Raw genomic sequence first — 24188 nt, forward strand, 5'->3', positions numbered from 1 at the left:
CATTTGTAAGCATACAAATGATCAAACCTTCACTCCCCCTAGGGCTGGTTCTAAAGGGCGGCCAGGTGGGGCACTGGCCTGAAGGCCCATGGAGTTACAGGGGCCCCTGCGCTCCCCCTCCACAATCTGCAGCAAGAGCTGCGGATCGCAGGGCAGAAGCTTCCGCCTGCCCACCATTCCCTCGCCCCACCTACCTGTCTCCTGGCTTTTACCATTGCCCTTAATGAAGATGGTGGCTGAGGTTTCCCTAAGGTGCTGAAGCCCCTGCCGCCATCTTGGTTAATGGAAACCGTGTCCGCCATCTTGGTTAATGGCAGTGCTAAAAGACAGAGAATAGGTAGGTGGAGTGAGGGAATGGTGAGCAGGCAGAAGCTCCCGCCCTAAGATCTGCAGCTGGAAGGGGAGCAGAGGGGACCCTCAAAGGCCCCTGTAGCTCCAGGGAAAAGGGAAGTGGAGACAGGCAGGTGGGGGGCATGAGGCCCCCCCCATGTGCACACACACACATGTGCACACGCTGGGGCCCGGGGCAAGCTGATGCCCAAGGGCCCTGGCATGCCGGGGCCGGCCTTGTTGGAAGTGGGGCAAGAGCAACTCCTGTTTTGTTCTTTTGTTTGTGCTCCAGAAGGAAGACAGAGCTAGGGACCTCCAGATGGATAGGCCTGTTTACCTTTACCTGTGATGCTCTGACTGACTTCCTTCTGTCGCTAGACTGTGACACCTTTAGGGAAGCTTACCTGCCCCTCCTCCTTCCGCCCTTTCCACTTGTTTCTTCTCTAACGGTCCGGGAGAGAGGAGACATCCCTTTGTCTCTGCTGTCTCCAAGCCATGGGGCTAACTCCCGCACCTGGGTGTTATGCCTCCAACTTAGTTAGTTAGTTAGAACTAGGTATGCCTTTCTATCTACTATGTATTTCTGTAAATAAAGTAGCTTTTCTTATTTTACTAAGTCTCACTGATCCTGGTGCAGGGTAAAAGCCTGCTTTCTTAGGTAAAGGCACGCACACACTGGCACACTCGCATTTCAGACTGCTGTTACTCTCTGCTTAAACTAATTTAGCACCACAACAGGCCCTGCCTCTCCCTCCCCTCTGCTCCCACCCACCTCCTCTCTGCCCTTCCTCCTCCTCCCCTCCCCATCCTCCTGTGGTCAGTTTCACCTATCCTAAGCATCATTGCAGGGGAGTAAATCCCATTAAAACCAATGATCAATCCATTCTCAGCAAACTTACACAGGATCCCATTTCTTACCTCCCACATTAAAAATCAGAGAAATTCACTAATAGGCAAAAAACCTATGCTCAGAGGCACATGTTACCAAATTCTTCCAAGCTACACAGGAAGTGGACTGTGAAAGACCAACCCAAATTGTGTTTCCATTTTGACCAATTTGTAGGGCAGTCCAATATGTCAGAGGGGAGGTCAGGTCTCCTGCTCCCCTGGTGCATTCACTTTAGCTGCCCAATTTCCCTGCTTTTTAAAGTTGGATAGAAATATCTGGTTGGCTGTAGGTACATTCTTAAACCACAAGGTTTTTTTTTTGCCTATTAGTGAATTATTTTTCTTGGGGAGCGGAGTATTTCAATGATAAGGAAAGGGGTAATATATATTGCATAATTCCAGTAGGATCCAAGAAAGTAGTAACACTGAGATTGGCAGAAAGTGTCAATTGTACAAACAGCTTGCTTTATAATGGAAACGCACAGGGCCTCTGCGACGGGTAGGACTTTAATTTTAGGAGACTTTCAATGAGGCACCAGAAGTTTGATCTGGAAGTTCCTGCTCGACTTCCATGCCACTTTCACCTGGTCCCTGGAGCTTTTTGTTACTCTCTGGTCTTACAGAGTCTTAGGAAGCATAGCCTCTTGCATGAAAAACCAGCCTTGTTAATACCCAACTCACACCGCCAGCCTGTTGCTTTGGTCTCCTCTCGCCGCTGGTTTCCTTCTTCTACCCAAGAGGGAAGAGGAGGAGGAGGAGGAAGAAAGGCACAAGAGCAGACTACTCCAGATGGGTAAAACAACAACAGAAAAGCTAGAGGAAGTTGTTAGGCAGGAAAGGGAGGGAGAAGAGGAGGGAAAGTTGAATGCTGAAGTGCTTGATTACAGAAATGCTGGCTGGCTTTGTCAGAGCTCCAGCCTTCACTCAGCAGTGTAGTTTTAAACCTGCCATCTTCACAACAGCAGCCTCCAATGCCACATTTAGATCACAAGTTGGATTGTCAGGCTCTCTCTCTTTTAAACTATTTCAGCGTAGGCTGAGCAAAGGGATAATTTATTGCCCATGATAATGAGCTATTCACAACGGAGACAACCGCTTCCAGCCCTGTAATGTGATCATATGCTGGGGGGGGGGGAATCAGCGAAAGCCACATTGCAGTGTGATTTGTTTAAGGCTCACTTTCATACACACATCAGGCTAGTTGCCTTCCCTGTGGCTGTGGAACAGGTGGACACACCTCTCTTTCACCATCCATGTAAAGTTAGCAGGATTGCTTTAAAAAGCAGCCTGATTCTTCCACCTAGGAAGGAAGGAAGGGGCAGTCGTATGAATTGGATATACAAGCCTCCACATGAAGCACCCCTCTCACACATTACATTAGGTATGGGGCAGTGGGAGAAAGGTACATGCCTAGTCCTCCACATGCAAATGGGAAGGCGAGCCTGTTACATGACTGAAGCAGGCAATGTGACATCCAGGACCATTTTCTGATCTACTCACACTTTATGGGCTGACACTTCTTATTACCTAGGGGATGATGCTTGAAAGACTTCCAAGTTCTAGGTTAGCTGCTCAGGTTGGTTCTTTTGAAGTATGCACTAGCTTTGATGGCTTTTTAAATAGTTAGACAAGCTTATGGAGGATAGGTGGGTCTACGAACAGCTCTTACCACAGCTAAATAGAACCTCTGTGTACCAAGGTAGTTTATCTCTGACTGCCAGATGTTTGCAGACAAATAGGATGGCTACCACACTTATGCCCTATTTGTGAATGTCCAGAGGCATCTAACTGCCCATCTTTAGACTTAGTGTTTGAACAGATGGACCCTTGGTCTGATCTAGAGGTACTGAGTTAAGGCTCAGAAATGAGTTGCAGGCATTTAAAAATGCTAACCTCAAAATGAGAGCCAAGCATCAGAAGCCCCCAAATTAAAACCAGAGCTGAATAAGAATTTACCCCAAAGAGCTAACCCCAGGAAAACTGGAGCTGGAAGACAAAAGGCCTGCCTCGTAGAGTAGCTCATGGGGAAAAGCTGGGCTTTTGCTCTCCAGTCTGAGGCCACCATCTACACCATGCATTTACTTATTTCTTATTGAAGTATTTATAATCCGCACTTTCATAAAAGTATATGAAGGTGGCATACAACATACAAAGTTGTAATAAATGTAAAGTAGCATTCTACCACTTCCCCAAAGAATCCTGGGAACTAGCTTGTTAAGGACGATGAGAGTTGCTAGGAGACCCGTTCCCCTCACAGAGCTACAATTCCCAGAGTACCCTGGGAAGGACTGATTGGGAATTGTAGCTCTGTGAGGTGAACAGGGGTCTCCTAACTTCTCAGCACCCCAGTGGGAACCAAGGAGAGCTCATCCATCTCCAGCCTGATCCCAACGTGTTCTTACATGTGTGTGGAAGGGTGAGGATTAAAAGAACTTGTATGCTTTGGCTACAGACTTGTAATAACTCATTCAGGGCAGCAGGGCACACCTAGTTCCGAGCACTTTTGTATAAAAGAGACCCCATTAAGTGCAGTGCAGTTCCAAAGTGTTAAATCACCCCCAAATGGCCAAACCTTAGCAAAGCTAATAAAGCACAAAGGAGGACGAGGATTACTGTAGGAAAGACTGGAGGGATCAAAACAAATGAGGCAGAGGTGAAGGACAAACAAGAGAAAGCACGGAGCCATGCGTCTAATTTTATTAAACTGCAGAAACTACAGTGCAAATCCCCAGTGAAGTTGTGCTGCTCATTAAAAATGCTCCCCTCCCTCTTTTGTTCTACGTGGCAACAAGCATCCATTTTTTGATTTTTACAAGGAAGAGAACATAGTAATGCAACAGTCTGTTTGATTTCTTAATAAAAAAATGAAAAATATTTGAAAAATATGTTGTCTTTGATATGTGGATCATGGAAATACTCCTGTAACAGCGCAATTGGCAGGATTACACAGGTGAATTGCACAAAAGGGACTAGAATTACATTGAAGGCATTGCAAGGGAACAGTCTGATCTTTATTATTATTATTATTATTATTATTATTATTTATACCCCGCCGTTTTTCCAAATTGGAACTCATGGCGGCTTCCAGATGAAAAACAGATACAATTAAAACCTACCACACTTAAAAGCATGTAATACATAAATAAATATAGACAGATATAATTAAAACATGAACTCTAATTTAAAATAGCATTAAACTGTTTCTGATAATTAAAAACTGTATCTCTATCTCCCCCACTCACCAGGCTCACTTTCACGAGTGGGCCGGACCATCCACGAGGCAATTAGCGGACATCCTAATAATGTCAGTGTGCAGCTTTTGTACACCACTTCCCAAATTCCTGATAATCAGCTGTGCTTGGCAAGTCCCTACGATTGGCGGATGGAAAGCACTGCTATATTATTATAAAACATAGTCAATATAGTAGTTATATTATATTGACTGTACCTATAGCAGCCACTTTTGAGCAGACATTGTTTCTGCATCTTGTTCCTTGGCAGTAACGTTACAATTAAAAATAATTAAACTCTGAGGTTGAAAAGGTGAGCTAAAGCAGAACACATATTATTTATTAGATTTATATCCCGCCTTTCCTCCCTGTAGCAGCCCAGGGCGGCAAACAGCAGTTCAACTGCACAGGTTATTAATACATATATTGCACCAAGGAAGTAGTACCACCATACCTTTTCTACCATAGGAAGCCTTCCCGTAGTGAGGGTTCAGCATATAAGAAACCTTAAAACATCAAAGATTTTATAGGCAAAATAATGTGGGGCATGTTTCAGTACGATTGCTGCAAATGGGAAAAGGGTATTCATTTGTATGCTCTAATGAACTCTCCCTTGGCAACCTCAAAGTTAATCAAGATCAATATACCCTGATACAGTTTCTAAGAAAATTATCTTGTGGAGTTAGAAACTGGCCTCAGTAATGCAGTAGGTGGCACTCTTCCCTAAAAATTAGTAGTAGTGGACCTTTTCCTGTGGTGACTTTTGGAAAAGACCCAAAAGAAGACTCAAAAAGAAAAAAGCACCCTATGGCATTTCTCAGAGCGTCGCATCGTTTGAACTTGGCTTTTTAGCTAGATGAGAAAGTGATTGTACAAGTTAGGATGTCGGCCCAAACACCTTTTCCTTTCTCAGTTGGAACTGTGTGCGTGCAGTGCGCACTCACCCCGTATCAGGTATTCAGATTCAAGATGTTCTGCAGTAAATGCGGGGGTGCAAAGCCATGTGCCTGTTTATAACACATACCTGTTTTAGAGTACAAAGATGCAGAGCAGCCATATTCATTTTATATTTATTGTTCTACACTTCTTGTCTGTAAACAGCATATACATGCATGTCTACCTCCCTGGGTTAGAAATTTCTTTTTTTAATCAGAGGATGTAACTTGAATTGAGTAAGGATGGAATGGTAATCAATGCTAGCTCTGCCCATTGACTCACAGAGATAGAGGTAAAAGGCTCCTTAACAGACAGAGGCTTTAGTAGAGACCTCCCATTATGCTTTCTCTCTTCTATAAGTGAGCCAGAGACAAAGGAAAATGCAAGTGTGCAGCTGAGATGTGATGAAGGGGAGAAAGGCATACCTGAGGTTTGAACGATGATTCATTTCTTCCCAGTCATTTTCTCCCACCCCTTCAAAGTGGCCTTGGAGGCTAGGATTGAAGGAGGAGCAGGAGTGACAGGGAGAGGAACTGCTTAATTCTTTTCCTTCCTACCATTCCATTCACTCAAAATTCTCTCCCAAAGCTGCTTTTCTCCCCCACAGAAGAATAGATATGGGGAACATCACATGTAGCTTGATGTTACATTAGCACTTGCTAATGCACAGTGACATCAGCACTTGCGTGCATGATAAAGATAGGCCTCAGTTTCTGTCCAGAGTACAGAGGAAATGGCTAAGAGGCCTTGAATCTATTTGAATGGAAGGCAGCATCTGAGCTGTAGGGCAATTGCTGTTTCTGAAATAGGGCTAGACTGAGTTCTTGGGTTGCCAATGCTTATCCCTGTCCTAGGCAGATAGACACCACTTCTCAGAAGACTCTCTTTGTGTATATTTTATAGGTCCCATTTTATGGCTGCCCATTAGCTATTGGGCAAAGTTCAAGGTTCTGGTTTAGGGTACAAAGCCCTATGCAGCTTGGGACCAAGATACCTGAAATATCATCTTACCCCTTATATACTCAGTTGATCACTGTGCTCTGCAGATGAGGGCCTTCTGCAGATACCATCTTACAGGAGGTCTGTTCTGCACAACATGGGAAGCGGACCTTTGGAATTCCCTCCCCATAAATATTAGACAGGCTTTTATCTTTTTGGCACCTACTGAAGACCTTCCTCTTTCAACAAGCCTTTTAAGTTTAAAATTTTTATCCCAGACTCTGTCTGTGTTGGAATTGCTTTTTAAGATGTTTTTAAATCTTTTTTTTTTAAAAAAAGATGTTTAAGACATTTTGTTTTAATATGTTTTCAAAGTTGTTTTGTTTTATGTTTTAGAGTATTTTGTCTTTAAGATGTTTTAGAGTGCTTTTTTGTTTGTTTGCCGCCATGGGCTTCTTCTGGGAGGAAAGGTGGGATATAAATTTAATAACAATAGTAGACAGAGGAAGAGAGAGAATCTGTGTAAGAATAAACCTCTCTGTACAAGACAGAAGACCTACAACAAATTGACATTTATAATTGTGACTTCTATCCTATCAGGGCTGGAGTGGGAAAAGTTAACTACAAAAATGAAGAGACTTATAACAAAGAGGAGTGTGCAAGCCAGGAGAAATGTGATACTGCAGGGAACTGCAAATACTGGTAATTACAGAAAGGGTGAATATAGATGAGATATTCATAAAGCACAGGCAAAAATATAGCTACCTAGAAGCTTCATTAGAACATTAGTTATTAGATATCCTCTCTCTCCTTGCCTTCCTGTTTCTGCTAGGCCCACTAGCCCTGTTTAAGACAAATGGGCAGCTGCCACCAAAGGCAATTGTGCAAAGACAGAAGCTCTCAGCTTGCAGCGGGCACCCCAGTCTCCCTTCAATAGCTTATCCTGCTAGCCTTGAATCTTGAGTTAACTCTCCACTACCATCCTGGGACAATAGCTATATAGCTCTTTTCTGCAGCTACACCATTAGGGTGACTTTTTTTTGGGGGGGACATGATATTTTAGGGGGGCATGGAAACAAAAACATTTATCTTTACCAAGCAGCCCCCGATATTAGAAGTAGAAAGAAAAAAATAGTTGTACGAATGTTTGAGGCTAGCTCTGAGTTGAAGCACACAATATTACCAATTAACTATCAACTTCAAAAAATATATTCTACAAAGTATTAAAGCAGATGGCTTTAAGTTCAGCATTGCAGGGGTTTTCTGCATGATGCCTTTGTATAACACTGCCCTGCTGGTCAGAACGTATTAGGAAATGTGGCTCATGTAGACAGCTATTTTCATATTTGGTGAGACTATGAAAAGGCAAAGCAATTTTGGACACAAGTAAGAGATGCAATGGAAAGAATAATGCAAATAAAAGAGAATTAGATGTTATTTCTCCTAACGCATACAGAAGACAGTGCCTGTGTATTTAAGAGAGTTAATATCTTATATGAATACTGCTACAGGACAATGCAAAATGCTAAATAATATTCCATTCTATTATTGAATAGAAATAAAAGGTATATAAAGTAAGCCATTATGACAAAACTAAGTTGTTACACAAGAAGAAGAGAAGTTAGGTATAATAGTTTTATACAGAACTGGAAAAGTTTTTTGGGCATATTTGAACACAATCTTAAAAAGCTTAAGGTATTTAAAATCTGTAATTTACAATGTTTAAAAAGGTTAAACTATGGGAATTATCATGATCCTGGATTAATAACTGTATTATTTAATAGATGAATTGTTCAATTATTTTTCCTTGTATCTTAAGATATATCTATGTAGCTATTGCAGAATGTCTGTATTACTAATTCTACATTAAAGATAAAGTTTCAAATGGTTAGCGAAAGCTTCCTTCAAACAGATTACTCATCTCCGGAAATATTCTGCAAATAAAAAAATCAAAACCCAAATTCTCTCTGTTTGAACTATGGGGAATTTGGTTGCAAGTTTAGTTCACTTTTATGTTGAAGGTTAGTGTATTCTTTCCGACCAATATTTTGGAAACTCAATATCATAAAACAATGCTGTAGGGTTAAAGCTGTTTTTTAGTCAGTTTCTCTATCTTTTAAGAGGTTGAAATGTAGACAATATATTAATGGTTCATCTTGACATATGGAAGTTATCCATATGTGGTCCTTTCATCTGGGTCAATGCAGTCAAGATCCAATGTCGTTTGGATAAACAATGCTAGCACTATACCCTCTTTGAAAAAGTTATATGTAAAAACAAAAGGCAATAACCAATTAGTTGAGTTAATGAAATCAATGAACGTAAGTAACTTGTCCATTAATTTCAATGGTTCTGCTTAGATCATGACTTAAGTGGTTAACACCCAAACGGTTTGATCCAAACTTGCTGTTCCAAGCACTTATGGGATCCTTCCATTCAGAAAACAGGCTCAGATCCAGAGGAGGCTCTCACTGAAGGAAAGGAGATAAAAGGCAGATTTTGCTAATTTCCCCTTCCTCTTGTGCTCACCTCCTCCCCATTCTGGAAGGTTCCCCAACACTCCAGGAGGGAATAAGGGGTTACAGGGGGAATTGGTGAAAACTGCCTTCCTGCTTCTGCCTAGGGAAATCTGCAACCAAGCCAATTTTTCAAAGAATTCAATCCACTGAGGTGGGTTATAATTCTTAAATGTCAGAACTGCGGACCAAAGTCTTCATTCTGCTGAGAGCCATGAGATATATATCAATTTATTCCCTTTTAACCTCAGCAGCCTCCCCTCACAGCTGATACTGCTCCTGCTTCTCTTGTACAGGCCATGATCTCTGTGGTTGTACTACCTGGAAACCCTGCAGGCGGAGGGAGGGTCAGCTTTTTCTCTTCCTGGTCACACTCAGTCTAGACTGAGCAAAGAAAGAGTGGAATACCAATTATCTATTGAAATCATAGTATATTTCAGGTATTAGTGGAAGGCTTCTTCAAACACTTTTACTTTTATCAGCTCACATAGCAGTCATGCTTCTTTTTCAATACATATGACATGGAATGAGTTTTACAGTTATTATTATTTATTAGATTTATTAGTCACTTGATACCTGAAGGTCCCCAAAAGAATTAAGCAATGTTAAAACAAAAATAAATAAAACACATTATAAAAACTTAACAAAACAATAGCACCCCCAATGCAACCACAGGAAGGTTTGGCAGCATATTAAAACAAAACAATTAAGATAGTTACACAGCTGCATCCACACAATAAATTAGTAAGTTACTTTAGCCCCGTTTATAGAAGGTGTGGCAGTGCAAGCGGTGTGGGGGTGCAGGTGCCATCCCACTTTGTGTCCCCGTGTGTTGCCCCCACCTCCTCTTCTACAAACCTTTTGTGAGTTGAAGATGAAAATATGCAAGGACATTCTAATCATGTTCAGCTGAATGTGGTTATAATTATTTGATTGGGAGCCCCAATTGTGCAGAATTCCTGATTGCAAGGAGGATTCTAACAGCATTCAGCTGAAAAAGATTAGAATCTCCCTGCAGACCTTCATGTTCAACTCATGGAAAAATCTGTAGGGGGGGCCAGCCCTTACGGGGAGTTTGAGAGCATGGGTGGCACCCGTACCCCTTCACAGTTTGAGCCCTCACAATTCTTTTGAATGGCTGAACAGGGTTTTTATCATTATGTTGCCTCTTCAGTTTTCAAAGCCATTGCATGGTGTCAGTCCTATATTTTTCAATATAGGGCTCCTGCTGGGAGGAAGGACGGGATACGAATTAATTAATTAATAATAATAATAATAAAATCTATACACTAACTAGAAGAAGAATGTCGAAACAAAGCTTGAGTAGAGCTTCCACAGCTCTTGATTTTTGTACCAGCTCTTCCAGTGGCTGTGCTTATTCCTGGGGCCTGTGGAAGCCAAGAGAAGCATCCTGGGTTTGCTCTACCAACTAAGAGGAGATTCCAGACCCTACCAACTAAGAGATTCCTGTGAGCCTCCAGTGTAAACTCCAGTCATGGCCAAAATTACTTTGGTTCTCCATAGCAAATTTTGGTGCAAATGAAGGAACACATTCCCAGATTAACTGTACCCCCCCAAAAAGCAACCCCCCCCACAAAAAGCAGTAAATGCACCGGCCCTTAAAAAACCCTAACAGTGTGTGTTTTGTTGCGGTGCATTATTAAGATGCTGCAAATAGACTTTTTCTCTTTGAGCTGGAGAAAGGAATATTCAGTGCTGCCTTCAGCAGTACTGAAAAAGGTAAGGGAAAAACAATGGCACCACACACATTAACAGACTATATAACTTTATTTTTTTTATTTTGTGTAAGCTAAGAGGAAATTTATACACTGAAATTTCAAAAAGACCTCAGGCATGCACATAAACCTTGTTAGAGGTTGTTCTACATAGCATTCTCTTTTTTTCCATAGGAATTTCCCAAACATTTACAACCCATAGTTTTACTGTACATACAGCCTAAACCATAGCAATCTATGATTATGTCAAATTTACACTGTGCAAAATCAAAACATATGAACAGTGGTACAAACAAAATATGTAACAGGTATATTTCATTTAAGACATTTAGATAGTTTTGGTCCTTCCATCCCAAACCAAATTGATTGACACTTAAATCCCAAGAATCAGGTGGTTAGGCAGTGATCTATCACTTAACTAAAAAGAATCGACAGTGGACCTCTCGAAAGGCAATGATGATAAATCAATACTGTTAGAAGAGCTCCAACCCCCGCAAAAAAAGAAAAAAGCCACAGATGAGAAGGAGGGGAACATTCAGCCTGCTTAAAAGACTACTGAAAGACCCTAAGCTTTAAGGCTTTCAGTAAAAGGATTTTCATCAAGGGTAAGCGATTCATTCTGAGGGCATAGGGGGAACCAACGGGAATTTCATGAAGAGCAAAAATTGGAAATTTCAATTTTTAAAAAATGTTTATAAAGTTTTGTAAGAAGGACATTACCAGTGTATTCCACAAAGACAAAATGTTTACACCCCAGCACAACAAAAAGGATAAATCTTCAAAAAAGGTTCAATCCTTCCCAGTTATTTACAATTTTTCTAATATAAATTTAGGACTCCAGTATGTAAATAAATATACATAGCTATGTATACCTTTCTAGTGCTGCTTACCAACAAATCATCTGAACTTGAATTACTTTTAATTAAAGCAAGATCATTTCATAGGACCCAGAAAAGGGGACTAGGGGAATAATCAATGGAAATTGTCCAATTCACTTCGCTTTAGTCTACCTTGCCTTGGCAACTTGTTGAAGGTGTTAATGTGGCTGGGAACATCAACACCTTGGCATGCATGAAAGATAAGTCAGGAAGGCTAGAAATCACCTTGGCAGCCTCTTCACTGAGTTGTTCTTCCTTTTTGGGCTTTCTATTAAAAAAAGTTAAAAGAAAAGTTACTCAGTATTGCTAGAGAAAGGTCTTCAGATAAGGCAATCTCTCTGAAGGAAATCTGTGCCATGGCTACTTAGTATGGGGCTTATTACCACCACTGCAATGAAAAAAACTGCTTCTCTCCTCATGTGGCACCTTCTGGTCTGACTTTTAAACACTTGCTGAAACCATTTTTATGTCACCAGGCTTATACAAGCAACTGAGAATATAGCTTGCTGCAATAGTTAATGATTATTGATTTTAAATGTTTTTTTATGAATAGCGGTATATATTTGTGTCAAGCTTCAAGCAAATGCAATGCTTCATTCTGAACCCAAGTAAAACATCTACAAGAGGATCAAATCCTACTACCTAATAACAATATATGTACTTAAAACCCTTAAGATGCTGTATCCACAACTGAAAACTCATTGAATGATTCTGATAACTGATATTAGACCACAAATTTCCATCACTGGATAGATTTCAGATTTTGGATGCAATTTCCATTTCTGCACGTGTGTTTGTGACCTCACGAACTTGGTGACAAAGCAAGTTTCAGCAAACAGATTTTTCAAATTTAAGTCAAATGCTAACTTTAATGAATTTGAAATCTTTTGAACTCTTTAAACTTAAAATTCCCTGTTAATAAAAGTCATGCTGAAAAGGATACCTGTATAAGGACAGATAAAAGTAATAATTTTAGCCAATATGTTTTCTGTAGAGGATACAGAATATGTACCAGAGCAGATCCAGTAACTTAAGAGGACAATACACCTTGTACTGGAAAGCCAGTCAGACTGGCACCTGGGAGACCAGAGTTCAAATCACCACTCTGCCATGAAGCTCATTGAATGACTTTCGGTCAGTCACTGTCTCTTAGCCTAACCTACCTCACAGGGGTATTGTGAGAATAAAATTGGGAGGGGAAGAACCATGTTTGTAGCCTACCTTAAGCTCCTTGGGAAGAAAGGTAGGGTATAGATGTAAGAAAATAAGTAAATTTCAACCACTGCCAAGCTCGGTAGTGGAGAACCCTTACTTTTCATAGAAAACATCCGCAACCTTTTGAAATGGAATTAATAAAGATTAAACAGATGGGGAATGTTTGCTGTGACCAGAAACTGTTGTCTCTTGAACCCTCTCCTATTTTGAATGTTTCCTCTTTTGCACTCCACTCTGATCCCAAGAGTCCTTAAGTTCAGACTGCTCAAGGCTAGAGAGATACCAGCTATCACTCTTTCAGTAGATCCTTATGTTTAGCCTAGCCTTTTAGAAGTGCAAACTCCTTGCAGGACAGCATACAAAGTGATTCTTAAATAGACATGATACAGGAATGGAAGAAAAGGTAACACAGGCGACTGGAGAAGGGTTGACTCCAAGATACACAAATAATTGTTTGTTTTGCTCTGCTAATCTCTCAGGTCAAAGTCAGCTATTTGTACAGGGCCAGACAGATACGCTTGATGAACCAACCTAGTCTGCACTTTCGCCAAGCGAGAACCTCTTATGTATAGTTGGAATACTGAAGAAATATCCGTTTTCTAATTGTTTCAACATAAACAGTTTCACCGTGCAATGCGAGGCTGCATACTTGCAGGAGCACATTCCAACATAATGCCAGGTGAGATCTGCATTTCTGCTAGCTTGGTTTACCCGTAACACGTACATTCTGAGGATTACAGTGAACAACTGTATGATACACTCTGCAGTGACAGTGTGCCTTAATGTAGTATTACACAGTTAAGCTTGCATCACTGTGCAAAGGATACTTGAACTTACCTCCTTCTTTTACCAGATTCATGAGAACTTCCAGAGTGCAAGCCAATTAAGTAACACTAGGACTCTTTTTCACATGGCAGATAAGAGTATAAACACACTCACATGTATTTGGGTGCCTTTTTCAAAAAAAGCTTTTTTTTTTATGGGATATATCCGACTGTTAACAGCCACCAGCTTACATGATACAGCATGCTCATTCCACATATACACAACTGTCGAGTAGAAATACAATCAATAAATATTTGTTCAAGCTTATCTGCTGAGCCATATCCCATATGAACATCGCACCTGCCCCTGCGGTTCAGAAGTGACTGAAACCCTAGGTCATTCCATGTTGGACTGTGCGCTTTATACACATATTCGATCTAAATTTCTCAAATCCCATTCTGATGAATCAGAAATTTAAAAATCTCCCCTCTAATGAAATGATACTGCTGTTCGGTTCGAATAAAGACATCACTATCCAAGTTGCCAAATTTATACATGCTGCCCAAATAATTCGTGCTTCTCTTTAATGTTTCTAATTCTGAATTTTACCATGCTATTTCTGCTGCATTTTCTTTTTTATGTGTTCACTTTGGGTCCTTGACCGCAATAAATATCTATTCTATTCTATTCTATTCTATTCTATTCTGCTGAGCCAGTAGTTGCGCTACACATACACACACCATGATTTAGGGAGGAATCAGGCGTGTGTGTGTTAAGTCAACGAATGTATCCTGCTTGCTACCAGTGATCCTTTCATTTCCTATTATATAAAGCACTATAGATAAAATATAGGGACTTCTTCACTGAGGCAGCTTATGATGATTTCTGTTCCAAGCCAAAGCATCCATTATATAATTATCATGCAATTTTGTTTACTATAAATCATGCACCTTTTCCCCTCCTGATTGTTACTGTGACCTCTTCAGAGCTCATCTTTGTTTTGTAGTATATGTAAGCATTCCGTTAAGACTAACAAATTTTGCATTTTTGCAGTTTGCCATCAATGTTCACTCCAAGACACCTAAATGTATAGCGCATAAGAATACGAATTTATCCTACCTGCATAGTACTGCCATCATAAACTTGTGATTATGGCTCCAAAACTTTGAATCTGCCCAGGATTTTAAAATCTTGTCCTGCATGCTGATAAAAGCCACCAGGTGCTAGCTATCCTTCTTTCTCAACTCTGAGAGGTAGTACACACATTTCTTCAGCGTGTAGACTCTATATGCTGTGGGGTGTAAAACCAATCTCAGGCTTGTACCCCTCTATGAACAAACTTTCACATATAATAATATCAATCCCTTTGGTGTCAGATGGACTGTGTATATAGAGGTAGCACATGAATGAGCACATAAATAGTGGGGATACACACAAACCCAGTTCTTGCTTCCCTGACCAACCATGTGTCAATCCAACTTTACATTCTACTGGGAGTGCTTATGTAACATTCAATTTCATTTAAGCTTCATTAACGTAAGGCCATGCAGCCCAGTATCTTGCTTCCCACTGGCATCTGGATGGTTATGAGCAGAGACTGAAGGCAGCAGCCCTCTCCCAACAATCGGTCTTCCGTAGCAAACTATTCTATGAACCTGGGTTCTGCATACCCATCATGACCTCCATGCATTTGCCTGGTCCCCTGTTAAAGCCTCCTAAGCTAATGGCAATCACCACATTCTGTGCCAGTGAATTCCATAACGTAATTATGGGTGGTGTGAAAAAGTACATTCTCTTGTCTTCTTCTAAGTCTGTTGCTAATCAATTTCATCAGATGACCCCAAATTATACAGCCATGAGAGTGGCTGTATATTATAGCCAGCTTGGATTTTTTGAATTCCGCAATGCTAAATCGAAAATACCCCCATGCCATTCTGATGCTTCCCATAAGCTCATTTTTAAAAAACCCTTATAGAACTTATAGTCCTGAACTCAGAAACGTTTGCTTAACAACCCTCTCAATTTTCATGGCGATACACAAAACAGTCAGAAAGACTAGAGAGTTCAAAGTGTAAAAAGAGAGAGAGAAAAAAACCAGGCCCCTTTTGGACTTTTTTTTTGTCAGAGTTCTCATAATTTGTTGAACTTAATTAAAAATCATCCATGTTCACAGAGTACCTTTAATCCTATTACTGACCTTGCCCCATACTCTGAACTTCACCTTCTGAAGTTTAAAAGTTAAAAAATGCCTAGCTGATTTTTAATTAATTTAAGAAATTTAGCATTACAGTCAATGATAAGCCTGGCTATGCTCAGTAAGAACCAACTGTCAGTATTCTAGAAGCCAGATTCACAGCTGCTTGGCCAATCAGGGAGCCACACTCATGCTAGACTTTTATTTCACTTTAGACAGTCATGACTTCCCCCAAAGAATCCTGAGAAGTGTAGTTTGTGAAGGGTCCTATTCCCCTGACAGAACTCCAATGGCCAGAGTGGTTTAACAGTCAGCCACTCTGATTGATGTTCTGTGAGGGGAACAGGGTGTATTCCAGCAACTCTCTACCACCCTTCACTAACTACACTTCCCAGGATTCTTTGGGGGAAGCCATGACTGTCTAAAGTGAGATAAGGCCTGGTGTGGATGTGGGCAGGGACAGCTTTGGTTTAAATTTGGGTGGGAGGCTACATGTGCCTGCTGTAGAATAAAAAGGTGGAGGAAATGCTGAAAAACAATGATATTGTTTCCTTTTGGAAAGGCAAGGGGCTTCCCCTCTGCCTAGTGCCCATCCATCCAATCCCTTCCCCGCCCTCCTCCTCCCCTCCCCCAGGTCAGTTTCAGCTATCCTAAGCATGATTGCACAGGAGTAAATCCCACTGAACCCAAAAAGCATGCAAGTGATCAAACCTGCCCTCCCCTCTTCCTCCCTTCTACCCCCTCCCTCTTGCCCCTGTGTTGTACTCTGCTTGCTTTCTCCTTTACCTATCCTAAGCATGATTGCACAGGAGTAAATCCCATTGAACTCAGTGAGTGAGTGGTGGCAACACCTGCAGTCAGCCCAAAGAACAGAAACAAGACATGTACTGTCTTGATCTTGTTTTAGCAGGAAGGAAGCAACAATATTAAGAAAGTTGATGGTCTATTCCAGACTCATTCAACAGGCTCTACAAAATAGACCACTATGCCCCTTGCTGACGCTTCTTTCGGAAGGTGTTCTGCAAAAGGTTGTTTTTTGTGTTTAGTCCCTCCCTACTAGTGCTGCTTTGGTACATCCCACGTGATAGCATGCTACCTGGGGAAAATGGACCTGAAAGATGGTTTCCCCAGGTATCATGCCGTCACAGGCCTCCCTGGTGGAGGCTGCCTGGGTGTATTGCATTATATTTTAGTAGTAATGTTACAATTTCAATAAAGTCATACTGTGTGAATGAGTCAAGACATTGTTGTATACGTTGCTGCTCCTTCGTTTGGGTAGTCGTCCTTATTTTCCTTGCTGTTTTGCCTGTTTGTTATTAATGGTCAGATATCTCACTTTGGTCTCATCATGAATGAACTGGAGTGGGAGGGGCTAGAGCAGCCCAGGTCTGACTTCAGCACATTCTTGCTTTCAGATGCATGATGGCATGATACCTGGGAAAACCACTTTTCAGGTGAGACCAACAGTCTATTTTCTGCGTTAGATGTTCTGTAGAATCAGTAGTAACACAAGAAAGAAGCAAAGTAAGAACACCAACAAACATAAAAAAATGACATTCTCGGTCTTCGGAGATGGAAGGTGTTGCCACTACTCACCATATGCTCAGAGGCACCACATTCTTCCAAGCTGCACAGCAAGTGGATTGGACTGTGAAAGACCAACCCAAACTGTGTTTGCATTTTGACAAATTTGTAGGGCAGTCCAATATCTCAGAGAGGAGGTCAGGTCTCCTGATCCCCTGGTGCATTCACTATAGCTGCCCAATTTCCCTGCTTTTTAAAGTTCAATAGAAATATCTGTGGGCTATAGGTAAGTTCTTAAACCTCAAGGTTTTTTTTTGCCTATTAGTGAATTCTAATATTATGAGAGGCAGAAAAAACTATCCACTTTCTCCACATCATGCATAATTTTATAATCCTAAATAACCCGCACCCTAATGCAGGAAATCCAGAGGTAGGTCATCCCCACTAGATACCTGCCTAGCCTCTGCTTGAAGACTTCCAGTGAGGGAGAGGCCACCATTCCTTCTAGGTAGTTTTGTGCATGTGTGGTGCAGGGAGGATGTTTTAAGGAAGATGTCAGTAGTCAACAGCTTCACTACTTGTAGCTAATGTTCCTCCATCATCTTTTTAATGTGTATGGCATACTGAACTGTTAGTGTGGTACTGGACAACTGCTCAGATTAGCTGTCCAGAATTCACTGTTCCACAGGATAAGGTGAATGTAAATACTATGCATGTGAACTCCATTTCCCTAACAATATCCTCTCAAACTGATGCAGAGCTGGCCTCTCTAAGTCCAGCCTTTTGGAAGATGAGTAAATTAGTACAAATGCAACTTTCAGTACAGTATACTGACATCAATGAACAAAATACTGTTCCAAAGTGAAACTTCATAAATGCCAGTATTACACTGCATTTTCAGAAGAGAAAGTGAAACCACCTGTATATAGCCAGACATTCCAGGAATTCAGTCTAAGGGTCATATTTAACACAGTGCTAAGCAAACTGTTCTATCAATGCAAGGATTTATTCTTGCGCAATGGAATGTTATCCTCCTATTCCCCCCCAGTCTGTTCTGGGGGTTCCCCTAACCCTCCAAAGCAAATGTGGGGATAGCACATGGGAGGAGAGGGCAAAGTCCCTTGGTGCCACAGCTAATTCTTGCTCTAGTGCAATTATTTAGTTGAATACTGCCCTAATTAATTGAATTAAAGACCATTTATACTGTATATATCTTACTAGTTAGAGATTAATCTGTTAATTCCAAAGCCCTATTTCAATCACTGCAATCTAAAAATGAGTATTGAAGTTACTGTGTATCATGACCAAAGTGACTCTATGCCAAAAGACTGCACTGAATTTGCAAAAAGAGACAAGCTGGTTAAATATTTAACAGCAATACACAATGATAGGGAGCCTTACCTCTAGATAACCATTTTGAAGTTATTATTTCCTAGCAGAAATTTAAGACCAACATGAGGTAAATGTGATCTGATCTCCCAAATATTTTTTTGAGTATCTGTCTTAGGTCCCTTCCTCATTCATGCTCAGAAGGGTACATTAGCAAAGAACTGACCTCTTCCAAAAAAGTTGTTATTGCTTTCCACTGCCCTCAAAGCTTTTATTCTGAATTGTATTGTCAGATAGTCAATCCAGTTGTACATTCAACATTTCTAATCTTGTTGATGTCATGTGCCCAGCACTAAAACCCACTGAATAAAAGGCCAGGGCATTTATGGCAATTCCTGCATCGCCTACTAGATGAAAAATCTCTATCTTGTGTCAAACAGAACATCACAAAAACTTGAAAAAGATTACGTCACAATGTTCACTATATTTCCAGTTATGCATTTCTAAAGTCTTTTTAAAAAACCCAAATCCTATCCTTTCATGAAGATGTCAAACAGGAAGTTCCTACATTCTCACATGAATGTAAAACAATGTGTGCAAGAAGGAGTTTGGCTCAAACCTCCACTGCTGTTCATGCTGAGGTGCTGAGAGCCCTTTTCGTGTACCTTAATAATGTAGAAGGAAGTGGCTGAGCTGCATATTAAGGGAATGGGTTTAGTTAATTTAGAAAGCCTATTAGCAGAAGCCTCTGAAATGCATGGGCATACAGGACACTTCACTTTCTGTTCTGAAAAAGCAGCATAATGCTGGGACTTGGGAGATTTGATTTTGATCAGATATTTTTGCTCATGGTAAAAAGGGGGAAGATTGGAGGTTATAGTGGTGGCGACGGGGCTGAAATGAGCCCCTAGGATTCCAGTTAGTTATCCTTAAAGAGAGACCAAAAAGGAGACTTACTGAGATAGCTCCAAATTACCAATAATAGTTTTAACTTAGCCTGGATCAAAGGTGAAGTAAGGACCCGAAGGGGCTCTTTTTGTTGCATCTAGATGTGGCTGGATTTACACAAACCTAATTTTGGGGAGCTAGTGCTTTGATGCCATCTTTAACGGACATAAATGGTTCAGAGATTTTAATTTCATGTATATGAATTAGGATGCATTAGTTCAAATCCAAAACACCATAAATGAAACAGGACCTTCCTGCCCTTCTTCCCATTGTAGCGTCTTGTGCCTCCCAAGAAGCTGCTCCTAAGGGTTGAGGGGCTTAATTTGCAATGCGGGGGCGAGTTCCAAGAGAAAACTGGCACCCTGTCCAGTGCAGACGTGCCTTCTGAAGAAGTCATTTGAATACAAGTTTAGTATTTTGCTATTAAAATTACTTCTAACATTTATACTTGAAATAAAAAAAGCCACCACGACTTTTCCTCTAAAGTGAAAAGCACAATATATTTACGACTAGTAGCATAAAGGCTTATTTCATCTCAATTCCTATGCATGTAGTGATGGGAACTTCAACCATGGCAACTCTTTCTGCATTAGGTACAACTCCCTCCTTCAATGCTTGAATAGACAGCCTTCTGAATAGTTTCTCTCTCTATCCCTACAACTTTTGTGGTTTAGAGGATAAACATTAATTCAAAGTGAATATTTATTTAGCAACTGAGATGTGCCCAATGGTGGAAACTTGTATGCGGTCCCAGCTGTTCCAAAGTAACCCCACCCACATAGACAAGCTAAGCAGGACAGTCCATAAAAGATTTCTGTCCACCCTTAGGTTTCCTCCGACAGCTGTCCTAAGCAAAGCACAGAGCCTAACAAGGTTCAACCCCACAATCTCCTTCAACTGCCAACATATGCAGCATCTATAGTACATGCAACTCACGCCTAGGAGCAGGTTAGACAATTTACACAGAAAACACACTTCCAAGATGCTACATCACACTCATGTTACTACAAACAGTACTTGTATTTTGGAAATGTAGCATTCATTTTAATTGTTTCTTTATCTTGACATGACCTCTCACTGTCCACCTCCTCCCTTTGGTACTGATGGAGGATCCCCCAAGCATCCTGGCCCCAAGCAATTTGGGCCCTTGAAAGTGGTGAAAATGGATTTATTTCCCCATATTCACACACAACAGGCATTAAAAGCAGGGCTGTGTGTAGAGAAAACAGGAAAAGGTCAAGCTCACCTTGCTGCAAATTCCTGAGCTCTTTTCTGTGCCAAAATTGGCTAATGCATGACCGCAGATCATTAATTTGGTATTGTTTTAGCAAATGCGCACAATCTCTTGATTAATATACTTTTTATTATTTGATCTTGGAAAACGAGGTTTCTGATCTTGTATACTATAGAGCAGCCTTTCCCAACCAGTGTGCCTCCAGATGTTGTTGGACCACAACTCCCATCAGCCTCAGCCAGCATTGCCAATGGTCAGGAAGATGGGAGTTGTGGTCCAACAACATCTGGAGGCACACTGGTTGGGAAAGGCTGCTATACAGCAATGGCCTCAGTTAAGCGAAGTCTTCATAACAGAATCAAAATAGACGGGAGATAAAATTTTAGCTTGATACTGATTTTTATAATAGCATGATATGTATAATTTTATTCCATAAATGTAGTAAGTGTGTGGGCCACCTCCTTCATTCCTCTGTGTTTGGTGGAGAGTGGCTACCCCTTTTCCTTTACTGTGTTCCCTAATCATTCTTTATGTTGTGTGATTTTCAGCTATAATATGGTGATTTAAAATTAATATTTCTCTATAGCAAGGTAGTTACAAGTGGAATTTCACACAGAATTTCCAGTCACTTTAAGTGAACTGAACTTGGCCTTACATCATGGTATTATCAAAGAACATGTTGTAATGTTCTAGAGATGTTCTTGACCAGCTTGACTGATCGGGAGCCATGATAGAATGGAATGTATCGCACAAAATCATCAGTAACTATGACAGTAGAATAGTGGTAACATCAGTCAAGGGGACAGATTGACATCAATCAAGGAAGACAGCAAAGACAAAGATGGGAGGTATCTGTAAAATTATAAATATACATGAATTCATTGTAATAAAGTTATCTGGTTGGTTGGAATTATTGCAAGAGGGGAAGAGCTGTCATGTTACATGGGGAAGAACATAGGGGATTGGTTAATTACTGTCACATGCTGTAATTTTAAGGTACAAAAGATCTGTGCACACCATACCTCACTGAAGTCCTCTCCAGACTTTCTGGGAGGGGTCTGACCCTGCATATGCTTGTAGAAATAAAGGCCTACTTTTTTGCTTTAAGCCTGTGTTACTGATTATGTAAAGGACCCCCAGCAAAGATTCCACAGGAGAAAATAAAAAATTTCTCCATCAGTACTTCAAAGACATTTCCCCTCTTTCTCCTTGTCCATCTCATCTCAGCACACATTTCTTTATCTTTACTCTTCTAGAAAATTCAAATGCTGGTCATTCCCAATTTTAAGAGTTAGAAATAGCATGAACTACTTATGCACTTAAACAAAACCACTTTTCTTGCCATTGCTCCTGCTCCTCAAACTGGCTAGCTTTGTCCAGAATTGCTGTAATTTGCAATGTGACATTTCAACAACACTGAGCTGAATACAGCAAATTAGAATGCTTAGTGAAAAGCCAAACTGCCTACCAGATCAGTAAGAGTCAGGTCAGGCAACTCAGTGCAAATCTATGAAGAGTCAGCACAAATAAAGAGGTCTTCAACTCCCTATGTATTTGCCAAAAATATTGTGAGGTTAAGCAGTGTTTTGAGTAACATCTACACTGTCTGTACAGCGGCAGTGAAGGAAAGGAATGTTCCGACATGAAAGACTGAAGCCTTTAGTTTTCTATCTTGAAGGCTACAGTGCAAGTAAGTAAAAATAAAACAATAGAAAAGGAGTCAAAAGAGGGGACACTGCATTTTCACTGTTCTTGGGCAAGAACTGGATGACAAGCCAAGCTGAAATTGACCCAAGCAAAGGATCACTGAGGCTTAGCACTCCCCCCAGTGGCAAACTGCTGAACATAATACATAAAACAAGTTCCAGTTGTGTTAATACTCACATAGTGGAGAAACAGTTCTGAAAATGTAAGAGTGAGTTTCTTGCAAGAGACGTCTACACATGTAACATTAACTCCTGTAATAGCCTCGTGTATTGCCTGCAACAGCTGTTCACTGTATATTAGCATGCATTTGGGACTTCTTTAATTAGCATGAATTGTACTCTTGTATGGGAAAAAAATTGGAACTGGTTTAGTTGTGTGGTGGTTGACTGTAAATGGCACTGGCATCAGACTTCTCCATTACAAAAGCTGCATGTGGACAGCCAATCTGTCAACTGGGCACTCATTGGAGAAAGCCAGTTGTGTCCTTGTCGTTCCCCTCTCCCCATATGCCTGGCCACTTCTCTTCCTTGTCTTCTGCATACCTGCACTATACTTAGTATTGTGCAAGGGGCCAGGAGAACTCCCCACAAAATACTAGGAACACAACAACTCTTGTGACAGACAAGGAAACACGACCAGTCACCTCCAAGACAACCGGCATGAGCCAATGTGTACGAACACAGAAATAGTACACATGTATTAAAAATGGGTGTAGGGAAATATCCAGCTGTGTAAAGCAAAGTGAACCACCCGAGAGGGGATAAGCTACAGTGTAGATAAGCTTACAGTTTAGCTCATAGCAAGTGCTACTTTTGAACGTGTGAGCTGTCTCAACTGAAAAACAATGTTTCACCTCACCTCACATCTGTGTTGTTTGATCAAAACAATGTGTATTCATACATGCAAGTCACCACAAGAAGTTACTTGAATATCCAAGCACAATGTGAAGCCGCACTAAGTTATTCTACACCTTGTATCAGTAGATGACGCTAAAAAATGTGCATGTCATAAAACAGTAGCAGCATATTCACAAACTGAAATGTCTGTATTGTACTTTTACTCCAGAGCACATACTTGCTTTTTTAAAAGGAAAGGCAGGATATATTAAATAAATAAATACGCCTAACACACAAACCAGATGTGATTTGTGGTGTGCATGTAGCACAACCTGAGCACAGCCCATTATCCTACTTGCAGACTGCAGATCTATGGGCCCCACTAGATAGTTGGCAATGGTATCCCTTCCCCCATCCCTACATAGGAACAAATCAGATTCCAAGTGAATTGAAAAATTCTTACTCAATGAGTGGTGGCTACTTGGTTTCATGGAGTGGAAAATAGCTGGGAAAGGGAATTAAACAGTAGCTGGAGAGAATATGTAAAAGAGTAAGCATGTTTGTATCTGAAAGTGTGAAGGTATTTCATAGTGAAGATAATGACATTTGGACCCTCAGCTAAAACAGCATAAAAACTATGTTCCTACTGTTACTTAAACCCCACAATGTTTTCAAGGAAGTTTATAATATGGAAAATGTCAGCTTTGTGGCTTACAAATGAGCTTTCAGCATTGTAGATGAGCCACTATAGGGCTGCATAGTGCTGTGCCATTAAAAGCAAACTAGAACTAGAGTGGCTTCGGCCAGATAGGTGGCCTAAAAATTAAATTATTATTATTATTATTTAGAACTGTGAAAAATATATACTAGGAGAGCAACTGAAGATGCCATCTAAGGAGATCTAAGTGAAGTTATCATCATGCATTATGTGATATTTAGCTGTAGTCACTGAACAAGCTTTAACTTCCAAGAATTAGGGTCAC

At 40.7% G+C, this 24188-nt stretch overlaps 1 protein-coding gene across 4 annotated transcripts in view; it reads right to left on the bottom strand.

Moving 5' to 3' along the window:
- Positions 1-10608: 10608 nt before the first annotated feature.
- AFTPH (aftiphilin) overlaps positions 10609-24188 on the bottom strand; it is a 57208-nt gene continuing 43628 nt past the window's right edge. For all 4 annotated transcript variants that reach the window (XM_061622251.1, XM_061622254.1, XM_061622253.1 and 1 more), the window contains one exon: positions 10609-11721. In XM_061622251.1, the coding sequence (XP_061478235.1) occupies positions 11577-11721 (145 nt within the window). In that variant the 3' untranslated portion in view covers positions 10609-11576. The remainder of the gene's footprint in view (positions 11722-24188) is intronic.

Source organism: Rhineura floridana, chromosome 4 (assembly GCF_030035675.1).
Source record: "Rhineura floridana isolate rRhiFlo1 chromosome 4, rRhiFlo1.hap2, whole genome shotgun sequence".
Lineage (NCBI taxonomy): Eukaryota > Metazoa > Chordata > Lepidosauria > Squamata > Rhineuridae > Rhineura > Rhineura floridana.